General features: G+C 35.5%; 1 protein-coding gene across 1 annotated transcript in view; it reads left to right on the top strand.

Annotated features, from left to right (window-relative positions):
* The window catches only part of MTREX (Mtr4 exosome RNA helicase), a gene marked incomplete at its 5' end in the record, with an annotated part of 125,075 nt that overhangs the window by 60,808 nt on the left and 38,323 nt on the right, over positions 1 to 25,944 (top strand). The window contains 2 exons of the mRNA XM_079703248.1: positions 6,897 to 7,069; positions 7,671 to 7,739. Coding sequence (XP_079559374.1) covers positions 6,897 to 7,069; positions 7,671 to 7,739 — 242 coding nt within the window. The remainder of the gene's footprint in view (positions 1 to 6,896; positions 7,070 to 7,670; positions 7,740 to 25,944) is intronic.

Genomic DNA, 25,944 nt, shown 5'->3' with positions numbered 1-25,944 from the left:
TAGATTGTTTCCATCTCTGGGCTATTGTGAATAGAGCTGCAATGAACATTTTGGTACATGACTCTTTTTGAATTATGGTTTTCTCAGGGTATATACCCAATAGTGGGATTGCTGGGTCATATGGTATTTCTATTTGTAGTTCTTTAAGGAACCTCCATACTGTTCTCCATAGTGGCTGTACCAATTCACATTCCCACGAGCAGTGCAAGAGTGTTCCCTTTTTTCCACACCCTCTCCAGCATTTATTGTTTCTAGATTTTTTGATGATGGCCATTCTGACTGGTGTGAGATGATATCTCATTGTAGTTTTGATTTGCATTTCTCTAATGAGTAAAGATGTTGAGCATCCTTTCATGTGTTTGTTGGCAGTCTGTATATCTTCTGTGGAGAAATGTCTATTTAGGTCTTCTGCCCATTTTTGGATTGGGTTGTTTGTTTTTTTGCTATTGAGCTGCATGAGCTGCTTATAAATTTTGGAGATTAATCCTTTGTCAGTTGCTTCATTGGCAAATATTTTCTCCCATTCTAAGGGTTGTCTTTTGGTCTTGTTTATGGTTTCCTTTGCTGTGCAAAAGCTTTTAAGTTTCATTAGGTCCCATGTGTTTATTTTTGTCTTTATTTCCATTTCTCTAGGAGGTGGGTCAAAAAGGATCTTGCTGTGATTTATGTCATAGAGTGTTCTGCCTATGTTTTCCTCTAAGAGTTTGATAGTTTCTGGCCTTACATTTAGGTCTTTAATCCAGTTTGAGCTTATTTTTGTGTATGGTGTTAGGGAGTGACCTAATCTCATACTTTTACATGTCCTGTCCAGTTTTCCCAGCACCACTTATTGAAGAGGCTGTCCTTTCTCCACTGTACATTCCTGCCTCCTTTATCAAAGATAAGGTGACCATATGTGCATGGGTTTATCTCTGGGCTTTCTGTCCTGTTCCATTGATCTATCTTTCTGTTTTTGTGCCAGTACCATACTGTCTTGATTACTGTAGCTTTGTAGTATAGTCTGAAGACAGGGAGCCTGATTCCTCCAGCTCCATTTTTCGTTCTCAAGATTGCTTTGGCTATTTGGGGTCTTCTGTGTTTCCATGCAAATTGTGAAATTTTTTGTTCTACTTCTGTGGAAAAGTGCCAGTTGTAGTTTGATAGGGATTGCATTGAATCTGTAGATTGCTTTGGGTAGTATAGTCATTTTCACAATGTTGATTCTTCCAATCCAAGAACATGGTATATCTCTCCATCTATTTGTATCATCTTTAATTTCTTTCATCAGTGTCTTATAATTTTCTGCATACAGGTCTTTTGTCTCCTTAGGTAGGTTTATTCCTAGATATTTTATTCTTTTTGTTGCAGTGGTAAATGGGAGTGTTTTCTTGACTTCACTGTCAGATTTTTCATCATTAGTGTATAGGAATGCCAGAGATTTCTGTGCATTAATTTTGTATCCTGCTACTTTACCAAATTCATTGATTATCTCTAGTAGTTTTCTGGTAGCCTCTTTAGGATTCTCTATGTATAGTATCATGTCATCTGCAAACAGTGACAGCTTTACTTCTTTTCCAGTTTGGATTCCTTTTATTTCCTTTTCTTCTCTGATTGCTGTGGCTAAAACTTCCAGAACTATGTTGAAAAAGAGTGGTGAGAGTGGGCAACCTTGTCTTGTTCCTGATCTTAGTGGAAATGGTTTCAGTATTTCACCATTGAGGACAATGCTGGCTGTGGGTTTGTCATATATGGCCTTTATTATGTTGAGGAAAGTGCCCTCTGTGCCTACTTTCTGCAGGGTTTTTATCATAAATGGGTGTTGAATTTTGTCGAAAGCTTTCTCTGCATCTATTGAGATGATCATATGGTTTTTCTCCTTCAATTTGTTAATATGGTGTATCATGTTGATTGATTTGCGTATATTGAAGAATCCTTGCATTCCTGGAATAAACCCCACTTGATCATGGTGTATGATCCTTTTAATGTGCTGTTGGATTCTGTTTGCTAGTATTTTGTTGAGGATTTTGCATCTATGTTCATCAGTGATATTGGCATGTAGTTTTCTTTCTTTGTGACATCTTTGTCTGGTTTTGGTATCAAGGTGACAGTGGCCTCGTAGAATGAGTTTGGGAGTGTTCCTCCCTCTGATATATTTTGGAAGAGTTTGAGGAGGATAGGTGTTAGCTCTTCTCTAAATGCTTGATAGAATTTGCCTGTGAAGCCATCTGGTCCTGGGCTTTTGTTTGTTGGAAGATTTTTTATCACAGTTTCAATTTCAGTGCTTGTGATTGGTCTATTCATATTTTCTATTTCTTCCTGATTCAGTCTTGGCAGGTTGTGCATTTCTTAGAATGTGTCCATTTCTTCCAGGTTGTCCATTTTATTGGCATAGAGTTGCTTGTAGTAATCTCTCATGATCCTTTGTATTTCTGTAGTGTCCATTGTTACTTCTTTTTCATTTCTAATTCTACTGATTTGAGTCTTCTCCCTTTTATCCTTGATGAGTCTGACTAATGGTTTATCCATTTTGTTTATCTTCTCAAAGAACCAGCTTTTAATTTTATTGATCTTTGCTGTCATTTCCTTCATTTCTTTTTCATTTATTTCTGATCTGATCTTTATGATTTGTTTGCTTCTGCTAACTTTGGGGGTTTTTTTTTTTCTTCTTTCTCTAATTGCTTTAGGTGTAATGTTAGGTTGTTTATTTGAGGTGTTTCTTGTTTCTTGAGGTAGGATTGTATTGCTATAAACCTCCCTCGTAGAACTGCTTTTGCTGCATCCCATAGGTTTTGGGTCATCGTGTTTTCATTGTCATTTGTGTCTAGGTGTTTTTTGATTTCCTATTTGATTTCTTCAGTGATCTCTTGGTTATTTAGTAGTGTATTGTTTGACCTCCGTATGTTTGTATTTTTGTAGATTTTTTCATGTAATTGATATCTAGTTTCATAGCATCGTGGTCAGAAAAGATAACTTGAAACGATTTCAGTTTTCTTAAATTTACCAAGACTTGATTTGTGACCCAGGATATGATCTGTCCTGGAGAATGTTCCAGGAGCACTTGAGAAGAAAGTGTATTCTGTTGCTTTTGGATGGAAGGTCCTATAAATATCAATTAAGTCCATCTTGTTTAATGTATCATTTAAAGCTTGTGTTTCCTTATTAATTTTCATTTTGGATGATCTGTCCATTGGTGAAAGTGGCGTGTTAAAGTCCCATACTGTCAATTTCCCCTTTTATGGTTGTTAGCATTTTCCTTATGTATTGAGGTGCTCCTATGTTGGTTGCATAAATATTTACAATTATATGTTCTTCTTGGATTGATCCCTTGATCATTATGTAGTGTTCTTTCTTGTCTCTTGTAACATTCTTTATTTTAAAGTCTATTTTATCTGATATGAGTATTGCTACTCCAGCTTTCTTTTGATTTCCATTTGCATGGAATATCTTTTTCCATCCCCTCACTTTCAGTCTTATGTGTCCCTAGGTCTGAAGTGGGTCTCTTGTAGACAGCATATGTACGGGTCTTGTTTTTGTATCCATTCAGCCAGTCTGTTTCTTTTGGTTGTAGCATTTAATTCATTTACATTTAAGGTAGTTATTGATATATATGTTCCTATTACCATTTTGTTAATTGTTTTGGGTTTGTTATTGTAGGTCTTTTCCTTCTCTTGTGTTTCCTGCCTAGAGAAGTTCCTTTAGCATTTGTTGTAAAGCTGGTTTGGTGGTCGTGATTTCTCTTAGCTTTTGTTTGTCTGTAAAGGTTTTAATTTCTCCGTCTAATCTGAATGAGATCCTTGCTGGGTAGAGTAATCTTGGTTCTAGGTTTTTCCCTTTCATCACTTTAAATACGTCCTGCCACTCCCTTCTGGCTTGCAGAGTGCTGCTGAAAGATCTGCTCTTAAACTTATGGGGATTCCCTTATATGTTATTTGTTGTTTTTCCCTTGCTGGTTTTAATTTTTTTTCTTTGTATTTAATTTCTTATCATTCAATTAATATGTGTCTTGTCTTGTTTCTCCTTGGATTTATCCTGTATAGGACTCTGTGCTTCTGGACTTGACTATTTCCTTTCCCATATTAGGGAACTTTTCAAATATAATCTCTTCAAATATTGTTTCAGTTCATTTCTTTTTCTCCTCTTCTTCTGGGACCCCCTATAAGTTGAATGGTGGTGCGTTTAATGTTGTCCCAGAGGTCTCTAAGACTGTCCTCAATTCTTTTCATTCTTTTTTCTTTATTCTGCCTGTGGTAGTTATTTCCACTGTTTTATCTTCCAGGTCACTTATCCATTCTTCTGCCTCAGTTATTCTGCTATTGATTCCTTGTAGAGAATTTTTAATTTCATTTATTGTGTTGTTCATCATTGTTTGCTCTTTAGTTCTTCTAGGTCCTTGTTCAAAATTTCCTGTATTTTCTCCATTCTCATTCCAAGATTTTGGATAGTCTCTACTATCATTACTCTGAATTCTTTTTCGGGTTGACCACCTATTTCCTCTTCATTTGTTTGGTCTGGTGGGTTTTTACCTTGCTCCTTCATCTGCTGTGTGTTTCTCTGTGTTTTCATTTTGGTTAACTTACTGTGTTTTCTCAGGCTGCAGGTTCGTAGTTCCTTTTGTTTTTGGTGTCTGCCCCCAGTGGCTAAGGTTGCTTCAGTGGGTTGTGTAGGCTTTCTGGTGGAGGGGACTGGTGCCCATGTTCTGGTGGATGTGGCTGGATCTTGTCTTTCTGGTGGGCAGGACTGTGAGTGGTGATGTGTTTTGGGGTGTCTGTGACCTTATGATTTTAGGCAGCCTCTTTGCTAATGGGTGGTGTTGTGTTCCTGTCTCGCTAGTTGTTTGGCATAGGATGTCCAGCACTGTAGCTTGCTGGTTGTTCAGTGGAGCTTGGTCTTAGTATTGAGATGGAGATCTCTGGGAGAGCTTTCGCCATTTGATATTACGTGGAACCTGGAAGTCTCTGGTGGACCAGTGTCATTAACTCGTCTCTCCCACCTCAGAGGCACAGGCCTGAAACACGGCCAGAGCACCAAGACCTTGTCAGCCACATGGCTTGTGTTACTGCAGAAATTATACTGGTCCTCAGAACAGTCTCTCTACAGCTTGGAGTGGAATTCAAACTTCAGTGCAATTTGTGTAAAAACAAGCAACCCAAGTTCATAGATCACATTGGTTTCCATCCACAGTGTTCAGGGTCCATGGAACTCCTGACCTGCTAGTGTTGGAGGGTCTCCTGCAGAGGTGAGGAGTGGCTTGGCTTACCGTGGGGACAAGGACACTGACCCTAATTTTTAAATGGACAAAAGATCTGAATAGACATTTTTGCAAAGAAGATATATAAGTACTGAAGAAGATATATAAGTACATGAAAAGATGGTTGGCATCATTAGGGAAATGCATATCATAACCATATTGAGATACCTCACACTTGCTAGGATGGGAATTTATTTTTTTCGGTAATTAACAAAATGGTGTGGTTGTTGTAAAAAATAGTTTAGCACTTCCCCAGCAACTTAAATATAGAATTACTGTAGGACCCAACAGTGCCATCCACTCATGGTATATAAGCAGAAGAATTGGAAATACGTTCAAACAGAAACTGGTGCATGAATGTTCATAGCAGCATTACTCACGGTAGCCAAAAGGTGGAAATAATCCAATGTCCATCAACTGGTAAACAAAATGGTGTACCCATATAGTGTGATATTATTCCACCATTAAAAGAAATGAAGTACTGATACATGCCACAACATGGATGAACTTTGAGAAGATTATGCTAAGTGAAGGAAACCAAAGACAAAAGCCACACATTGTATGATTCCATATATATGGAATATCTAGAATAGGCAAATTCATGCAGACAGAAAGGTTGCCGGGGTCTGGTGGAGGAAAGAATGAGTAGTGTTTGCTTAAAGGGTATGGAGTTTTGGGGTAGTGAAAATATTCTAGAACTACATGGTAGTGATGGTTTCATATATTGTTAGTGTACTACATGTCATTAATAGTGAATTTTATGTGTGCTTTACCCAAGGAAGAATAGTGTTTGTTCACAGTGGGAAAGAGGCATAATGGAATGAGTGAGGATGGGAGGTCAGCACTAGCTGCAAGAATTGGAGCAGGGAATGGCATCAGAGATGGTTAGATTAACTAAAAGGACAGTTGCTGAAAGGGGCTAGTGTTTTGGCCACTGACTGAGTAGAGAGATAACTGTGGTTGAATTTCCTGTGTTCTGTTTTAGGAGACATAGTCCCAGGTGGTGGTGCATGCCTGATGACATTAACAAACTGGGTTTTTTGCTGAGTTAAAGCAGCATATTAGAAGATCCAAAATAGTGCTGTCCAGTAGAACTTTCTGTGGAAATATTCTCTGTGTGCTTTTCAAGTACAGAAGTCAACAGCCACATATGGCTGTTGAGCATTTGAAATGGTGCTAGTGCAATTGAAGAGCTAAATGATTAATTTTATTTAATTTTAATTATTTTAAATTTAACTCGCCACATAGTGTCTAGTGGGTATTATACTGGAAGGTGCTGATATGGAACATTTCTACCATAATACAAAGCTTTACAGGGCAGTGCTTGTTCAACAGTGTAGGTCTAGAATTCTCAGAAATAGTCTTCTCCCCCTATCCACAGGAGAGAATTAACTTACCCGATAAAACCACTCCAGTTCAGAATCACCTTGAGGTCACAGTGAGTTGGGGAACTGTGAGAAGAGATAGAGAAGGTGAACCTTAATGGGGAAGGGAGAAACTAGACAGCATGTATTATGGTTGTCTCTGAATCTTTTCCTCAAAGCTTCTAACCTAAACAGTCTGAATTTGTTCCCTACAATTGTAGTAGGAAAAAAAGATGTATCTTTGGTATAATTTACATAAGATGTATAATTTTGTGATGTTGTATATGTGTTTTATTTACTTACAGAGGTAAAGAACTCAGAAGAACAGTATAATAAAATAGTAATACCAAATGAAGAAAGTGTAGTCATCTATTATAAGATTAGGCAGCAGCTTGCCAAATTGGGTAAAGAAATTGAAGAATATATTCACAAACCAAAATATTGCTTACCATTTCTACAACCAGGTCGTTTGGTAAAGGTATGTCATTATTTTTGTCATAAATTATTTCAATATTTAATATTTTTTGGATGAAGCTTCCAATTTTTTTTCTTATCTTGGTAAAATACAGTAGTTTTTGGATCTATATTAATTTTATTCTTTTACCTGTTTCATGTGGCACTGATTAAGGAAGGAGGGGTCATGTGAAGGCCTTTTAATCGCTACTGATTTTCATTTGGGGGGATATAAATTGAAGTGGACAGTTTTGGAATTAACATGAAATATTTCCAGTTATGAAATGCTGTCCCAGAATAATGCAGTTTTAAGACCTGGATGAATTCATTAGCTATAAAAGACTTCAGATATTCTCCAAACAAATACACCATATCATTTTTAACATTTATTTGCCAACTGGGAGATTCCTGTTATTACTGTTCTGGAATCCCTTGAAATTTGGCAGTGATTTCTTTCTGTAGGATTAATTTCTTTTTTTTTCTTTTTTTTAAGTTTAACAATGATCTTTCAAAAAAACATTTTATCAGGAAAACTCAAAGTTTTATTAGCCTATAATGTGGGCATGATATCTAAATTGCCTTTTGGACATAAACATTCCTTTTTACTTGCTTTACTTTCTTTTCAGGTAAAGAATGAAGGAGACGATTTTGGCTGGGGTGTAGTGGTGAATTTCTCAAAAAAATCAAATGTTAAGGTAAACTGTTGTCCTAAAAGTGGAATTGTATGTAAATTTTTAGTGAAATGTTTTTTCAGGCTCAGGAAATTGATCAGATTAGAAATACCATAACCAAAAAAAAAGAAAGAAAAAAAGAAATAGCATTACCTTAAGAGAAACTAATAAATTCTATATAAGGAATTAATTTTTTGAATAATCATAAATTTTATCCTTAAAGTGGTATGGTTATTTTCCTAACATTATCACAGATTTTAATTTCATGACAGTTTTACATTTATTCTCTGAGTTCACCAGTCCTTTTTATAAATTTACTGTTTAAATTGAATATTAGAAAAAATTAGCATTTGACACTGAAAATTGGAATTTTGATTCAGGTATATGTTAGAGACTTAAAAGAACGAACTTAGGAAAGCTGGTTAATTTTACTCTCTCTACATGAAGGCAATAATAAAGTTGCTTTTGGTCATTATTTATATAAATACTTTGAAAAGATTACGTATACATAAAGTCAAGGATGATTTTGATAATTTGTTAGAAAAATGATTACCTCAAAATTAAATCAGCCTTCCCGTCTATTATATTTTCTTTACCTGCAGTAGGCACCAACCAACAAGTGCCAATATATGACCTCAGGCAAGACATTCTGAATCTTCCTGCCTGTTTTTTCTTTTCTTTAAAATGAAGGGTTTGCATGAGATGATTTCATGATTTTGTTGTCATTAACTTCTTTGTCCCGCCTATGTGTAAAGGCAATTGAGAATTAAGCTTTGGGATTGAAAGTTAGTCCTGAAATATGTAAATGAGATACTGAAGCCATTTGTTGTGGAGAAATAATTAAGTTCATAGGTTTGTGATAGGAGTTTTGATTAATGATCTATGATTAATCCCACTGAATAGATTATTACCATTTTCATAATTTACAGGAATGCTTTTCAAAGTATTGTCACACTCATTGTCTCATTTGATTCTAATTTAAGAAACATTCATTGACCATAGACACAATTCCTGTACTCACTCATTTTATGAACAGAGGCAAGCAGATAATGAAAATTTAAGGCAGATTATGAAATACTTCAGTAAAGATATAAGCAAAGTGCATTTGGAGCAGGAGGAGGAAGAAATTTTGTCTGAGCTATTAGAGATGGCACCTGAGAAGGAAGAGAATTTTAAATGGAACCTTGAACACTAAGTAGAATTTCATTTGATGGATATTCACTGGTGGAAGTAGTATGCAGCAGGCACAGAACATTTCAGGTGAAGGGAAGGAGTAAAATAAAAAGTATTGAGATTAATCGTGGAAAGTATTTAAAATACAGATTTTGAGTATGTTGGATCTAGATTTAAATATTTGAAAGCAGTGGCAGGCCATTGAAGGTTAATTGGTTGGTTGATTGGTTTGCTTGGGGTTTTTTTTGTTCTTCCAGTTTTATTGAGATACAGTTGACATACAGCATTATATAAATATAAAGTGTACAATGTAATGATTTGACTTACATACATCATGAAATGATTACCACAGTACATTGAACACCCATCATCGCATATAGATACATTAAAGAAATTTAAAAACTCTTTTTACCTTGTGATGAGAATTCTTAGGATTTACTCTTAACTTTCATGTATAACAGCACTGTTATAACGTTATAATTATATTATAACATTATAATTAACGGCACTGTTGATTATATTTATCATGTTGTACGTTATATCCCTAGTATTTATTTATCTTATAATAGAAGTTTATATCTTTTTATTACTTTCATCTAATTCCCCCTTCCCCTACCCCTGCCTCTGGAAACCACAAATCTGATCTCTTTGTCTATGAGTTTGTTTGTTTTTGGAGCATAATTGACTGACAGCACTGTTAGTTCCTATTACACAACATAATGGTATATTCTGTACATTTCAAAATGTTCATAGTGATAATTCTAGTTGTCACCAGGAAAATATTACATAGTTATAGACTGTATTCCCCACACTGTACATTTCATGCCTGTGACTCATTTATTTAGTAACTGAAAGTTTGTACCTCTTAATCTCCCTCACCTATTTCTCTCCTCCTCCCCTCCCCTTCCCTCTGGCAGCCATCTTTTCTCTGCATCAATGACTCTGTTTCTGTTTGGTTATGTTTGTTCACTCGTTTTGTTTTTCATATTCCACATTTAAGTGAAGTCATCTAGTATTTGTCATTCTCTGTCTGGCTTATTTCATTTAGCGTAATACTCTCCGGGTCCATCCATGTTGTTGGAAATGGCAAGGTTTCATTCTTTTTCATGGCTTAGTAATATTCCTGTGTGTGTGTGGGAGAGAGAGAGATGTCTTCTTTCCTCTATTGATGGCACTTGAGTTGCTTCCATATCTTGGCTATTATGAGATATACAGTAATACTGCAAGGAACATAGGCGTGCATATATCTTTTTGAATAATAGTGTTTTTGTTTTCTTCAAATAAATACTCAGGAGTGGAATTGCTGGATTATTTGGTAGTTATATTTTCACTTTTTTGAGGAACTGCCATACTGTTTTCCATAGTGGCTGCACCAGTTTACATTCCCACCAACAGAGCACAGGGGTTCCCTTTTTTCCATATCCTCACCAACATTTATATTTGTCATTTTGATAATAGTCATTCTGTCAGGTGTGAGGTGAATAGCTCATTGTGGGTTTGATTTGCATTACCCTTATGATTAGTGATGTTGCATCTTTTCGTGTACCTGATGGCCATCCTAATGACTTCTTTGGAAAAACATCTACTCAGGCCCTCTGCCATTTTTTAATCTGGTTGTTTGGTTTTTTTGATGTCGAGTTTTGTGAGTTCTTTGTATATTTTGGATATTAACCCCTTATTGGATATATCGTTTGCAGATATCTTTTCCCATTCCGTCGGTGATCTTTTAGTTTTGTTCATAGTTTCCTTCACTGAGTAAAACCTTTTCAGTTTGATTTAGTCCCATTTGTTTATTTTTGCTTTAGTTTCCCTTGCCTGAGGAGACAGATCCAAAAAAATATTACCAAGACCAGTGTCAAAGACTTTACTGCATGTGTTTACTTCTGGAAGTTTTATGGTTTCACACCTTACATTTAAGTCTTTAATCCATTTTTAATTTATTTTTGAGCATAGTGTGGGAGAGTAGTCTGGTTTGATTCTTCCATGTGTAGCTGTCCAGTTTTCCCAACACCATTTGTTGAAGAGGCTGTCTTTTCCTCATTGTATATTCTTGCCTCCTTTGTCATAGATTAATTGCCCATATAATAGTGTGAGTCCATTTTCTGGACTCTATTCTGTTCCATTGATCTATGTGTCTTTTTTTTAATGCCAGTACCATGCTGTTTTGATGACTGTAGCTTTGTAGTATAGTTTTGAATCAGGGAGTATAATACCTCCAGTTTTTGTTTTTCTTTCTAAAGGTTGTTTTTCTTTCTCAAGATTGTTTTGGCTCTTTGTGGTCTTCTGTGTTTCCATACATATTTTAGAATTATTTGTTCTAGTTATGTGAAAAATGCCATTGGTATTTGATAGGGATTGTTTGGAAACTATAGATTGCCATGGGGAATATGGTCATTTTAACAATATTAATTCTTCCAGTCTATGATTACAATATTCCTTTCCATCTGTTCGTGTTGTCTTCAATTTCTTTCATTACTGTCATGCACTTTCCCTATAGTATAGTATAGTTTTCTTATGGTACAGGTCTTTTAACTCCTTAGTAAGATGTAGTCCTAGGTATTTTATTCTCTTTGGTGCAATTGTGAATGGAATTGTTTTCTTGATTTCTCTTTCTGATAGTTCTTTGTTAATGTATAGAAGTGCAGCAGGTTTCTGTATATTAATTTTGTATCCTGCAACTTTACTGAATTCATTGATGAGTTCTAGTAGTTTTTGGTGGCATCTTTAGGATTTTCTATGTATAGTGTCATGTCATCTGCAAACAGTTAAAGTTTTACTTCTTCCTTTCCAATTAGGATTCCTTTTATTTCTTTCTCTTGTCTGATTGCTGTGGCTAGGACTTCCACTACTGTGTTGAATAGAAGTGGCGAGAGTGGACATCTTTGTTTTGTTCCGGATCTTAGAGGAAATGCTTTCAGCTTTTTTACCATTGAGTATGATGTTAATTGTGGATTTGTCATATGTGGCCTTTATTATGTTGAGATATGTTCCCTCTGTACCTGCTTTGTTGAGAGTTTTTATTGTAAATGGGTGTTGAATTTTATCAAAAGCTTTTTCTGCATCTATTGAGATGATCATGTGATTTTTATTCTTCAGTTTGTTAATGTGGTGTTTCATTGACTGATTTGTGGATATTGAACTGTCCTTGCGTCCCTGAGATAAATCCCACTTTATCTCGGCTTTGGTCTTTTTAATGTAGTATTGAATTTGGTTGGCTAATATTTTGTTTAGGATTTTTGCATTTATGTTCAGCAGTGATATTAGCTTCTCATTTTTTTGTGGTATCTTTGGTTTTGGTATGAAGGTGGTGATGGCCTTGTAGGAATTTGGAAGTATTCCTTCCTCTACAATTTTTTGGAATCACTTGAGCAGGATAGTTGTTAACTCTTCCCTAAATGTTTACTAGAATACACCTGAGATGCCATCTTGCACATCTTTACTTTCTTGGCAATGTTCTTTAAAGCACAAAAGTTTTAAATTTTGATATAATCCAATTTATTTTGTTGTTGTTGTTACTTAGGCTTTTGATGTCATATGTAAGAAACCACTGCCAACATCAAGATCATGAAGATTTACCCCTATGTTTTTGTCTAAGTTTTATAGTTTTAGCTCTTAACATTTAGGTCTTTGTTCCATTTTGAGCTGATTTTTATATGTGACTTAAGATAAGAATCCAACTTTTTTCTTGTCCTAGGACTATTTGTTGGAAAATTCTTTTCTCATTAAATGATGCGGGCATCCTTGTCAAAACTCAGATGATCATGGACACATGAGTTTATTTCTGGATTCTCAGTTCTGTTCAGTTGATCTATATCTTTATCCTCATGCCAGTACCATACTGTCTGTATTACTGTATCTTTGTAGTTAAGGTTTAAAGAAATGGATTGGTAAGACCTCCACCTTTATTCAAGATTGTGTTGTTGGCTATTCTGTGACCCTTGCAAGTCCATGTGAATATTATTATCTGTCAATTTCTCCAAAGAAGTTAGCTGGGATTCTGATAGGGATTTCATTTAATCTTTAGACCATTTTGGAGAGAGTATTGTCAGCTTACAACTCTTGAGTCTTTCGATTGTGAACATGGGAAGTTTTCCCATTTTTTAAGATCTTTTGAAATTGCTTGCAACAATAATTTGTTTTCCAACTATAAATTTTGCACTTCTTTTGTTAAATTTATTCCTGAGTATTTTAATCTTTTGATGTTATCATAAATTGAATTGTTCTTTTGATTTCATTTTTTAATATTTCATGGCAAGTATATATTAACACAGTTGACTTTATATATTGATCTTGCATTCTGTAACTTTGCTAACTTTATTAGTTCTAATAGTGGGTTCTTTAGGATTTTCTTGTCTGCAAATAGAGGTAGTTTTACTTCTCCCTTTCCATTCTGGGTGCATTTTATTTCCTCTCTTTGGCTAATAGGCCTGGCTAGAACCTCCAGTACAATATTGATGGAGCAGATGCCCTTGTCTTTTTCCTGATCTTGAGGTGGGGGGAACATTCACTCTTTCACCATTAAGTATGTTTTCATAAGTGTCCTTTATTGAGTTGAGGAAGTTTCCTTCTTTTCCTAGTTTGTTGAGTGTTTTTGTCATGAGAGTTGTTTTTTGTCAGATGCTTTTTATATGCCTATTCAAATAATCATGTGGTTGTTTTTTATTCTCTTTTGTATTTAATCTGATGAAGTATATTATATTAATTGATTTTCAAATACCAAACCAACTTTGGATTCCTGGGATGAATCGTACTTGTTCATTCTCTGTTATCCTTTTTCTGTGTTAATGGATTTGGTTTGCTAATATGTTGTTGAAGATATTTGCACCCATATTCAAAGAAGATAATGGTTTGTAGTTTTCTTTTGCTGTCTTCCCCTGGGTTTGGTATCAGGGTAATGCCTGCCTCACATAATGAGTTAGGAAGTATTCCCCTCCTCTTCTGTTTTTTGGAGGAGTTTTTTAAGAATTTATATTAATTCTTTAAATATTTGGCTGTGAGGTTACCTGCCTGGGCTTTTCTTTGTGGATTGTTTATTGATTGTTAAATCAGTTTCTTTATTTGTTGTAGGTCTGTTCAGTTTGTCTGTTTCTTCTAGAAACAGTTTCAGTGATTTGTCTTTTTAGGAATTAGTCCATTTCATCTAAGTTACCTAATTTAGTGGTGTACACTTGTTCATAATATTGCTTTATAATCCTTTTTATTTCTGTAAAGTTGTTAGTAATGTCTCCTCTTTCATTTCTTTTTTTTTAAACATTTTTATTGGAGTATAATTGCTTTACAATGGTGTGTTCGTTTCTGCTGTATCACAAAGTGAATCAGCTATACATATACATATATCCCCATATCCCCTCCCTCTTGCTGTCCCTCTTGCTCTCCCTATCCCACCCCTCTAGGTCACAAAGCACCAAGTTGATCTCCCTGTGCTATGTGGCTGCTTCCCACTAGCTATCTATTTTACATTTGGTAGTGTATGTATGTCCATGCCACTCTCTCACTTCATCCCAGCTTACCCTCCTCTTTCATTTCTGATTTTGATAATTTTAATCTTTCACCTAGCTAAAGGTTTATCAGTTGTGTTCATCTCAAAGAATCAGCTCTTGGTTTCATTGATTTTTCTTTATTTTTAAGTTTCATTAATTTCTGCTCCTTTATTTATACTCTTTATCATTTCCTTCCATCTCCAGCTTTAGATTTAGTTTGCAGTTCTTTGTCCATTGTCTTAAAGTAGAAGATTAGGTTATTAATTTGAGATTTTCTTCTTTCATAATACATTTGTACCAGTGTCTTTTATAAGTCGTTTATACCAATGAATTTCCATTTGCAAGGATTTTAGCTGCATAAATTTTGGCATATTGTGTCTTCATTTTTATTCATCTCAAAGTACTTTTTAATTTCCCTTTCGAGTTTTTCTTTCACCCATTGGTTATTTAAGAATGTGTTTATTTCTATATATTTGTGAATTTCCTAAATTTCTATCTGCTTTTGATTTCTAATTTCATTCTGTTGTTGAGAACATACTTGGTATTATTTCATTCCTTTTGAATTTAGTGAAGTTTGTGCAGTGACCTAACATGTCCTCTCCTGCAGAATGTTTCATGTGCAGTTGAGAAGAATGTATATTCTGTTGAGGTGAGGTGTTCTTTAGGTATCTGTTAGGTCTAGTGTTTTTTAGAGTGTTGTTCAGGTCTTCTGTTTCTTTTCTTGCAGATCCTTCTATCTAGTTCTTTTATGCATTGTTAAAAGTGGGGTATTGAAGTCTCTTAACTATTATTGTTGAAATGTTATTTCTTCCTTCATTTCTGTCAATTTTTGCTTCATGTGTTTTGTGTTCTGCTAAAGTGTGTTTCATCTTATGATTAGAATAGCCCACTTCAGCTTTCTTTTGATTGTTGTTCATATGCTATATCTCTTTCCATCTTTTTTACTTTGAGTCTTTTTCGTATCAATGAATTTAAACTATGTCTCCTATAGACAGCATGGTTGGATATTGTTTTATATAATCTGAAAAATCTCTGCCTATTTATTGGGCTGCTTAATCCATTCACATTTAATGTTATTATTGGTATGACTAGATTGATGGCTGTCTTTTTTTGTTTGCTATGTGTCATTTCTTTTTTTGTTTTTCTATTCCTCCTTTAGTGCTTCCTTTTGCATTGAGTACCTGTTTTCTAATGTGACATTTTAATTTATTTCATGGGCTTTTTTCTCTACCTATATTTTTTGTTATTTTCTTAGTGGTTGCTAGGGCTTTCCATATACATATTAACATAATAGAATAAGCTTCAGATTTATACTAACTTAATTCCAGTTAGATATAGAAACATTACTCTTTTATGCCTCTGTTCCATTTTCCCTCTTTTTGTGGTATATATGTTATAGATATTATACCTATAAATGTTACAAACCCAACAATACATGTTATAATTATTACTTTATATAATGTTATGACTTTTAAAGAAGCTTAGAGGAGAAAGGAGAGTAAGTATATATTTATAATTTCTGTTATATTAACCTTATTTATCATTTCTGGTTGTCTTTCTTAATTCGTATGAATTCAACTTACCATCTAGATTTATTGACTTAGCCCAATACTGCTTTGCTCCCACCTACTTCTTTGTGCTATTATTGGCAAATATACTACATTTCTGTTATAGGCTCAACAGTCTCAACAATTTGATATATACATTTTGTTTTATATAATTAGTTTTTAAGTCATTTAAGAGAAAAGGAAATAGTCAATTATTTTGTCTTTTATAATTACCTTTACCAGAGTTGTTTCTTCATGTGGATTCAGTATTAAGACTGGTGTCACTTACTTTCAGCCTCAAGAACTTCCTTTAGTGTTTTCTGTAAAGCTGGTATGCCAGCAAAAAATTCTCTGTTTTTGTTTATTCAGGAATGTTTGTTTTTGAATGATGTCTTTGCCTGCATATAGATTTCTTGGTTAAGAGATTTATTCTGTGAATATGCTAACCCACTGCCTCTGGCCTCCATCATTTCTCCTGAGAAGTTTCTGCTATTAACCTTATTGTAGTCTCCTTGTAAAAAAATAAGTCTTGTTTTTCTCTTACTCCTTTCAAGATTTTCTATTTATGTTTGGTTTTTGCATTTTTGCTGTGATATGTGTATTTGGGCATCTTTTTGCATTTACTCTGTTTGGAGTTCATTGAGTTTCCTGTAGATTGTTTTTCAATTAATTTTGGTAAGTTTTCAGCCATTATTTTATTAAATATTTTTTCATTACTTCTTTCCTCTTTTTCTGGTATCCGCATTATGTTTATGTTGTCATTCTTATTGGTGACCTACATTTCTCTGTGGCTTTGTTCATTTTTCTTCTTTTTTTTTTTCCCCCTCTGTTTTTGGATTGTATCATCTCTTCCAGCCTATCTTCAAATTTGTTAATGCTTTCTTGTTCTTCACATATGCTGTTGAATTCCTCTAGTGAGTTTTTCATTTCAGGTATTTCACTTTTGAAATCCAGAATTTCCTGTTGGTTCTTTTTATCATATCTATCTATTGATATTCTCTATTTGATTATTATTGTCAATCAAATTGGGACATTGATTATTGTCCCTTCCTTTACTTCTTTAATTATGGTTCCATAGTTCTTTGCTCATATTTATAATGGCTACCTTTAAGACTTTGTTTAATCCAACATCTGGTCACTCTCACAGGCACTTTCTGTTGCCTGCTTTTTTTTCTGTTTTATACGTTATGGTTCATACTTTTCTGTCTTTGTCCATGTCTCATAATTTTTCCTTAGAAATTGGACATTTTCAATAATATATTGTAGCACTCTTCATACTCGTTTCCCCCACCCCCCAAGCCAGGTTTATTGTTGTTATTTGCTTGTTTATATGTTTCATGAACAGCTACATTTTTTGAGTGAAATGTATTCCACCTCCCTCTTCCGCCTACAGTGCTGAACCTTTTATGTTTCTCCTTGGCACAGCCTTGGATATGCCCATAGTTACTCTGGGATGACAGTGGTTTTAAAAAGGGTCTCTTGGTGTCTTTCCCTGAACATACCCTTCTGTTAAGCCCCACTAATTGCAGGAGGCTCCTCCTAGCTTTCCCCCCACCTCCCCTCCCCCAAGGTTCTCTCCTGTAAACTAGCTGGCCTCCATATTTTGTCTGTATTTCCAGCGATTCTACACATTTCCTCCATTTGTCTTTTACCTCGGCCTTCACTGTTTTTGAGCATGCTCTAAAGTTTGAACTTCCTCAGCCTCTATTGCAAATGAAATCACTTTCTCTTGGAAGGTATTAAGAGCTGTTTTAAGGCCTGCCTCTCCCCCCAGGCACAATCTCTGAGCCAAGTTCTAAAGCTTGGTGTGGGAACAATGGTCTACTTCTCTCTGGGTGACACTCCTGCTTTAGGCCCTGAGGGCTAAGTGGAGCATAAGAGCCTCACATCTTCTCAACTTGCCTCTCCCAGCTTGGAATCAATGTCTTATAAGCCAGGACAAGGGCATTTGAGGCCCCAGTATTCTCAGCAGTGCTACCCCCAGGATAGCCTCTGGCTAAGCAGTGGGGACAGGGCAGAAAAGGGGGGCCCCCACCTCTCAGCCCCTACAATCCCCTACTTGCCCAGAACTTAGCCCTAGCAATAGGTAGGTGGGAGCAGGATAAGAAATGCTGATATCATGCTCTTCCTGGGAAGATAGATCTGATTACAATGCAATTGACAAGAAACTTGGGTGTTTCTGTGACATACAACATTTTAAGATAATTAGGAGTTATGACTAATAACATTATACCAGGGCATATCAGATTTTTAGGAATTAAATTTTGGAATATCTACACTAATGACATTTACCTATACAGTATAACCTTAGAAGATTTATCTCCAATAAATGGCAATGCTCCTCAAGTAATTTAACATACCATATAAGCCTAATTAGTTTAACATTCCTTTCTGAGATGTCTCACAATTTCTTTGAAGCATCCTAGAGTTAGCTGGAGGTCAAAAGAACTTCAGTTAGAATTTTATGTTTGGGAAGTTTGTCAAAGATATCAAAAAGTTTCAGAACACTTGGTAAAATCACTGTGAAACAATACTTGTTCACTTAACCAGAGAGATAAAAGATTTCACAAATACAGATCACTTAAAGGCAAAGAAACTCATACAATCTGTTATCAAAAGCAGTACTCCAAGAAAACTTGGTTCTCTTAACAGAGAGGAACCAAATCCAGTCTTGCACCAGCCTACTTTTGATAACAAAATCCATTTACATAATCAAATTTAATCTAATCCCAGCCTGACCATATACAAAACTCCTTTTCAGGGTTCCTTTTACAAACCTTCTACAATTTTCTATACTCTTATTAGTTTGTCCCTTATATTTTCGTCTAGAAACAGCTGGCTCTAGGACAAAACATTCTTTCCCCTTAACAAAATATATTTTCATTCCTCATGCCTTCTTTTGCATACATTTCATTTTCCTTACATATGGAAATGTTTCCCTTATTATCTTTAGTAACTTTAACTGCATATTACAATTGAACCCTTAAAAACCTTAATTTATAGAAAAAACCAACAAACAGCAAGTAATTGTGAACTTTTTGTCATACCAGCATTTCCTGGTTGGAATATTCCATAACCTAGAAACATCCATCTTCTCATAGCATAATTTCTTTCCTCAGTGTGGTATAAGATGTGTCTAATAAACCCAAATTAGTTCCCTCTTGTAAGGAGACAGAGGTAGGTAAATTTAGACCTGTTTAGCAACTAATGTTCTAGTGTTTTATCTTATTTGAAATAACCTGGATATTCAGTGAGTTCCCATCATTTAACTTAACTTAGCAAAACTCAAGTTACCAAAAATCTGGAAAAACTATTTTAGAGAGACATACCCAAAGCATAATTATTCCTAAAAGACTTCACCTGAAAACTCTTATCTCATTTACCTTTATTTTGTAACTTATGAAAATCATACCAAGTTAAATTTTTTCTTGCTGACAAACTATATAACAGAAATAACATGAATTTATTGATCTTCAGTAAACCTAGGTACAATAAAAGTCAGACATGTCTGTATTGATATTTCCTAGATCATGTGAACCTGAAATTCATTCTGGCCAGTTTCTTTTTTATATTTATAAATTTATTTATTTATTTATTTTTATTTTTGGCTGTGTTGGGTCTTCGTTTCTGTGTGAGGACTTTCTCTAGTTGCAGCAAGCGGGGACCACTCTTCATCGCATTGCGTGGGCCTCTCACTGTCGCAGCCTCTCTTGTTGCAGAGCACAGGCTCCAGATGCGCAGGCTCAGTAGTTGTGGCTCACCGGCCCAGTTGCTCCGCGGCATGTGGGATCTTCCCAGACCAGGGCTCGAACCCGTGTCCCCTGCATTGGCAGGCAGATTCTCAACCACTGCACCACCAGGGAAGCCCCCAGTTTCTTGTATATTTAGAAATATTTATAAGCACTTACTTTTAAGTCAATTAAGTAGAACTCTTTTATAAGTTTAATTTTGGTAATGTTTTCCAGAGGTAGAGACATCTCATATATATAATGTACACACATACATATAAACAGACAAAACCAGAGATCTCACAGCTTCACTTTAAAAAGTTAAGAATCAGGTATTAAAATATAAACTTACTAGTTTATAAATAACAGTTGGAATAAGTTAAATTTGCTGAGATGAAAAGGGCTTCACTATTTGTGGAAAAGACTTTTAAGATTTGTATTTGTCCTTGATAAACTGTTAAGGAGGCTATGAATTAGATTTTGGGTGAGGGAGCCTTTCCAGAGACTTGAGCTTAAAAAGTCCTACCTCCCCCACCCCGTGGCCTTTTTCTTCTAGGTTTCAGGTTTTACCAGACTGAGCTAATATGACTCACTTTCAAGTCACTGTGGGCTGTATTTACATCTCTAATTTGTAGAGGTTTACAAGACAAAGACAGTTGCTTTTAATTCTCTGAAGAACTGGTCTTCTGCCAAAATGAAATTAAAGATTGATTTGCCCAACTATATTTTCTTTAATTTCCTTTTTTTTTTAATATCAGAAGATTTCCAGCCAAACTGAAAATTGAGTTCTATGTTCTAGAACTTCAGGGTTCAATTTATCTTGCTTTCAAAGGCTTGCATAAGGCATTTAACAAAGACCCTCTTTCCGATTGCATAGGTTAGACCCAGAGCAAAATCTTTATTCTTCTTATTAGCCCCTGAATATTAGCTCCCAGTCTTGTACCATATTGAGGAAAGAAGATGAATATTTCTAGAGTTTATGGAATGTTCCAATTAGGAAATGCTGGTATGACAAACAGTTCACAGTTTTACTTGCTGCTTGTTGGTTTTCACTAGAGTTTAAGGTATTTAAGTGTTCCTTTTACTGTGTGGGTTCAGGTAACCCTGCTGGTTTCTGTTAGTATGTTTAATTAATATTGTCTGAAGGGCAGATTTATATGCCCTGTCCTGTACTTCCAGGCAGGGGAAGCATTCCCCAGTGAAACATGTCTATCTCACAATATAATTAGGCAAAAGAGATGTAATAATCTTATATAAGATCTATTTAAATATACCGAATTTTATAAACTTTATCTCAGTTCTGTCAACTTTTGTACCTTTAACTTTAGTTTGTATTAGGACACTATCAACATACCTTAGTCTTCTAAGGAGTCCAGAAACTTTTCTTTTTATCCCAACCATTTAATCTGTTTTTATATAAAAGGCTTTGGGATTCCCAATGAGATGTTGAGGCAAAGGACTCAGGCCCCTTTGTTGATTTTTTTTAAGTTGATTAATTGGCCCAAGCAATTGTTGGTCAGTTATCTCAGTGCAATTTTTTCAGACTTTTTTTTACCCCAGACTCGTTTGGAGCCCTTTAATGTTGGGGACCAATAGGGGGGGGTCCCTTTGACCCATCCAATCTTAGGTAGTGTTGTATCAGAACCTTTTGTTTTAATCCCATTGACATCCATTTTATTTATTCTATTTTAAAATAACCATGTAAAAATTTCTTTATCCATTTGGGATGAGGCCCTTTAAAATTTCTATCTTTTTTTGAAGAAGACTCTAGACTTTCTCTTCAGTTTTTTTCTTACTTCCCTGTTAATCAACCTAATTAACATGAATTATCCTAGTGTGTTTGTTAGCATCTGTAAGACCCATGAAGGGAAAGCAGAGTGCATAAATAAAGCTTCCCAAGCCATGTTTTCTTTTCATTTGTTTGGGTTAAATTAAAGGAGTTCTCAGGTTAATCATTTTATCTTTTTCTACCTTCTGATTTGATTTTTTCATAGGTACCAATAGAACAGCTGTTTATAATGAAAGCTCTAAAAATTTACCAGTTTAGAAGTTTCTCAAATTTAAAAGATCCATCATCTGGCCATTAACGAGATATATCTCAGTAGGGACTCAAACCAATAAAATGCAAGAGGCATGCCCACAAGACAGTGTGAAGGAAGCCACCTAAACAAAATCCAGAAAATTTACTCCCCAAAATAGTAAAAGACCTTGGTTGTACAGGCTGATACAAGGAAGGTTAAGAGGGCAGAAAGCCCCCTGAAAGTTGGCACAGTCAGACGAAAGATTGCTCAGAATCACACACACACACACACACACACACACACACACACACACACACACAGAGCTGAAGAAGATTGGGTAGAACATTTACCTCTCAAAGACACGGAAAGATAAATGCAAGTTCCCACTAAAAGGGCTTTTTCTTTACGGTCAGAATTCTGAAAATATGTTTTATCAAGCTGGATTTCTCTAACTTAACTGCATATGCAATAAAAGAGCCCCCATCTTAGTCATTTTTAGGGCAAGATTTCCTTTAATCCCCAATTAAAGTACTTGTAAGTGTAAGTTTTGTATGTACATAAACCTGGTAATTTGTCACTCCTTTTGTTTTGAAAGTTTTGTTCCCTGTTCTGAGGTCAGTTTTTTGAGATAAAGTAGCTAGTGACAATCCTGTGGTGGGCCAGGGTGCTGTTTGTGAGCTTAACTCCTCTAGGTTTTACCCTGGAGCTGTTTTAGCTCTCTTACGTGTCTCAGTTTTTCCCTTCAGTATCCTGAGACCACTGTGGGTGCTCAGATCATGGAGTGACCAAGTCTTATGCGTATCCCCTGCAGAGCAAATTTTTAATTAAAGTGAGTGGGGTTTCCCTGTAGGGGCAGCTGCATATTATGAGGGCTTGCCTCCAACCACTCCCACAAGCATCTTAGTTGCCTGAAAAAGCCGTTGCCACCTGGGAGGAGATGTTCCTTTTTTGGAACAGAAAGCCCTCATGAGATACCTCACTTTTATAACAATAAACTGTTAAAGTAACCAATTCAAGGAAAAACGACAAGCCAGTCTTCTACCTAATTTACGCACTCCAACCTTACTCAGTGTCTTTCAGATGAGCAAAGTCTTCCCAGTGTCTTTCAACGGAGGTTAACCCGCTCAGTGTCTAAACCGAGCAGAAATCTCCCCAGTATCTTTCAACTGAGGGTAAACCAGGTACCTCTTCTTGAAACAAAGTTTCAAAGGTAACCTGCTCCTTCAAAGAGGAGACTTAGGAGATTCGAGAACCAGGAGATAAACTGGAGATTAAATAAAACTTAGGAGATTCGAGAACCAGGAGAGATCACCCAAATTTGTCTGGACTCTGCGAGGAGACAGACAGGCCCAAGTGGCCTCAGCTTGGTACCAAGGCTCCGGATCCTCATAGAGTTCAGGCAAAGGAGAGTAGTCTGTTCTGGGTCCCTTTGTTAGTCGCCAAAACGGTCTCCTGAAAAAAATTGCACAACCTAAAAGTTGAGAATTATGTTTTATTCGGCAGACTTACTGAGACCTTAAGCCCGGGAAACAGCCTTTCAGATAGCTTTGAGGGACTGTTTTGAAGAGGTAAGGGAGGAGCCAGGATATATAGGAGTTTTTGCAGACAAACAAAAACTAGGTAGTCAGAACATCAAAAGATTACAGTTAATTAAAGAAAACCAGACACCTCAAGTTAATGAATTTAACACTTTTCTGTGTATCAGAAGATGTAAGCATCTGGGCTTATTGAAATTGTTCCTTTGATATGCACCTTAACTGCCCTGTTTTTCTCCATCCTGTATCCCCTCAGAGTGTCCCATTGGGGGTGGCCGCAGAGGCTGATAGCTTGATGGGAGGCAGCCTGTTTATCTTGATCCTGAGTTCCCCTCAGGATGCACCGTCAGGGGTGGCTTCGGTGGCTGATGGCTGCAGCATTCTTTGCTCACTGATATGGCAGGTGACATGACATTCTTTGTCCACAGAGGGAAAATACATACTGATGAAGAAAATATTTTGAAGCATTTTAAGGAGATACAGATGCATTATCGATATTTATTTTGTATTTGTTTCTTTACATTTTATAATCTTGAGATTATCAAAATTATATTTCTCTTATGTGAAGGTTGATATTGTTGACCCACCTTTACCAAAGTACAGAACTAGAAAAAGTTTGCTGAGCAAAGTTTTATCATTTTAGGAAATAAATTTAACAGCAAGTTTTCATTTAATGCTACAATAAAGAAAGCTTTCAAAAGAGTTTCCATAGTAACACTTGAGAATACCTCTGTAATGTTGTAAATGGTTTTGGTAGTTCTACAAAGATAATTATGTATGAGATGATAGGGAGAATATTGTTTATAAATAAAATCTACAGAATTGGAATTAAACCCAATAACAGAGTTCTAGATTATCTAGACACATTAAAGATTCTTCATAAATCTTAGGTTATTTTTGTCCAAATACTCGTATGTCCTATAACACCTTGTAGTTAATTTATTCATCATATTGTGAAATGCATCTTACTTAGAGAGGTATTTTCCCCTCTGGAAAGCTAAATATTTTAATCACTGATTCTCCTTATGGTTCTTGGCCCCTTGGAAGAGTTAACAGTCGGTCATAACTATTTACCTCATTTTAAGACTCATTTTGTATTAACTAATATATATATATATATATATATATATGCATGTGTGTGTACACACACACATAATCTTTGCAGATACAAGTCTAATTGAAAATACTGTCTTTGAATCTGTATCAAGCTGAAAAATGTTTTAAAACTTCTTTAAAAATAACCATATTTGGGCTTCCCTGGTGGCACAGTGGTTGAGAGTCCGCCTGCCGATGCAGGGGACACGGGTTTGTGCCCTGGTCCGGGAAGATCCCACATGCCGCGGAACGGCTAGGCCCGTGAGCCATGGCCGCTGAGCCTGCGCGTCTGGAGCCTGTGCTCCGCAACGGGAGAGGCCGCAACAGCGAGAGGCCCATGTACCACAAAAAAAAATATATATATATATATATATATTTTGAGTAAAAATACGTGCCGAGAAAAAACTAGTTTTCTTTTTGAATTGGAAAATGGAGCTTGTGCTTTCTTTGAGGAAATTTGTACTCAGAAGTTTAAGATAATTATGATTGTATTTTTGGTTTGTTTTGTAAACATATTTTACTATTCTGAGGCAAATGGATAGTTTTATTACAGAAATAGATTGTAGGAATGGATTCATGGTTATTTCTTGACAGTTTTTCATTTTTGCACAGGAACTGTGCAGGGTGGGTGGGAGGAGAACAAGTCATCACTTCTTTCCATGTTCCCCTCTCAATCAAAATAACTCTCCCTTAAGGGGAACCTGCCTACATTGTTGGTGGAATGTAAATTGGTGCAGCCACCATGGAAAACAGTATGGAGGTTCCTCAAAAAACTAAAAATAGAGTTGCCATTGATCGAGCAATCCCACTCCTGGGCATATATCCGAACAAAATTATAATTAAAAAAGATACATGCACCTCTATGTTCATAGCAGCACTATTCACAATAGTCAAGACATGGAAACCTAAATATCCATTGACAGATAAATGAATAAAGATGTGGTATATATACTGCTACAGTGGGATGCTGCTCAGTCATTGAAAAGAAAAACAAAAACAAAATAGTGAACAAAATAATGCCATTTGCAACAACATGGATGGAACTAGAGATTATCATACTAAGTGAAGTAAGTCAGAAAGAGAAAAACAAATACCATATGGTATCACATATATGGAATCTAAAATACGACACAATTGAACCTATCTACGAAACAGAAACAGACTCACAGACATAGAGAACAGACTTATAGTCTGACTTGTGGTCTGGGGAGGGATGGAATAGGAGTTTGGAGTTAGCAGATGCAAACTATTATATATGGAATGCATAAACAACAAGGTCCTACTGTATAGCACAGGGAACTATATTCAATATCTTGTGATAAACCATAATGGAAAAGAATATAAAAAAGTGTATATATATGTATAACTGAATCACTTTGCTGTGCAGCAGAAATTAACACAACATTGTAACTCAACTACAATTTTTAAAAAAAAACTTATCCCTTTATCTAATTTTATGCAAAAGAGATTATTCAAATATTGAATTAAAAAAGCAAAGAGGAATTCTTTACTGAAGAAAAAAGTCTTCTATTACTGTTTGAAAAATGTTGCTCTCAAACATAAATTGTCATAATGCAGAAGATGTGATTAGTGTTAGGTCTTTGAGAATCATGTTTTTATTAGAGGATATAAAAGACTAAAAGACTTTTA

Source organism: Hyperoodon ampullatus (assembly GCF_949752795.1).
Source record: "Hyperoodon ampullatus genome assembly, chromosome: 4".
In the NCBI taxonomy this organism is placed as follows: Eukaryota; Metazoa; Chordata; class Mammalia; order Artiodactyla; family Ziphiidae; genus Hyperoodon; species Hyperoodon ampullatus.
This window is presented reverse-complemented; position numbering and strand designations above follow the sequence as displayed.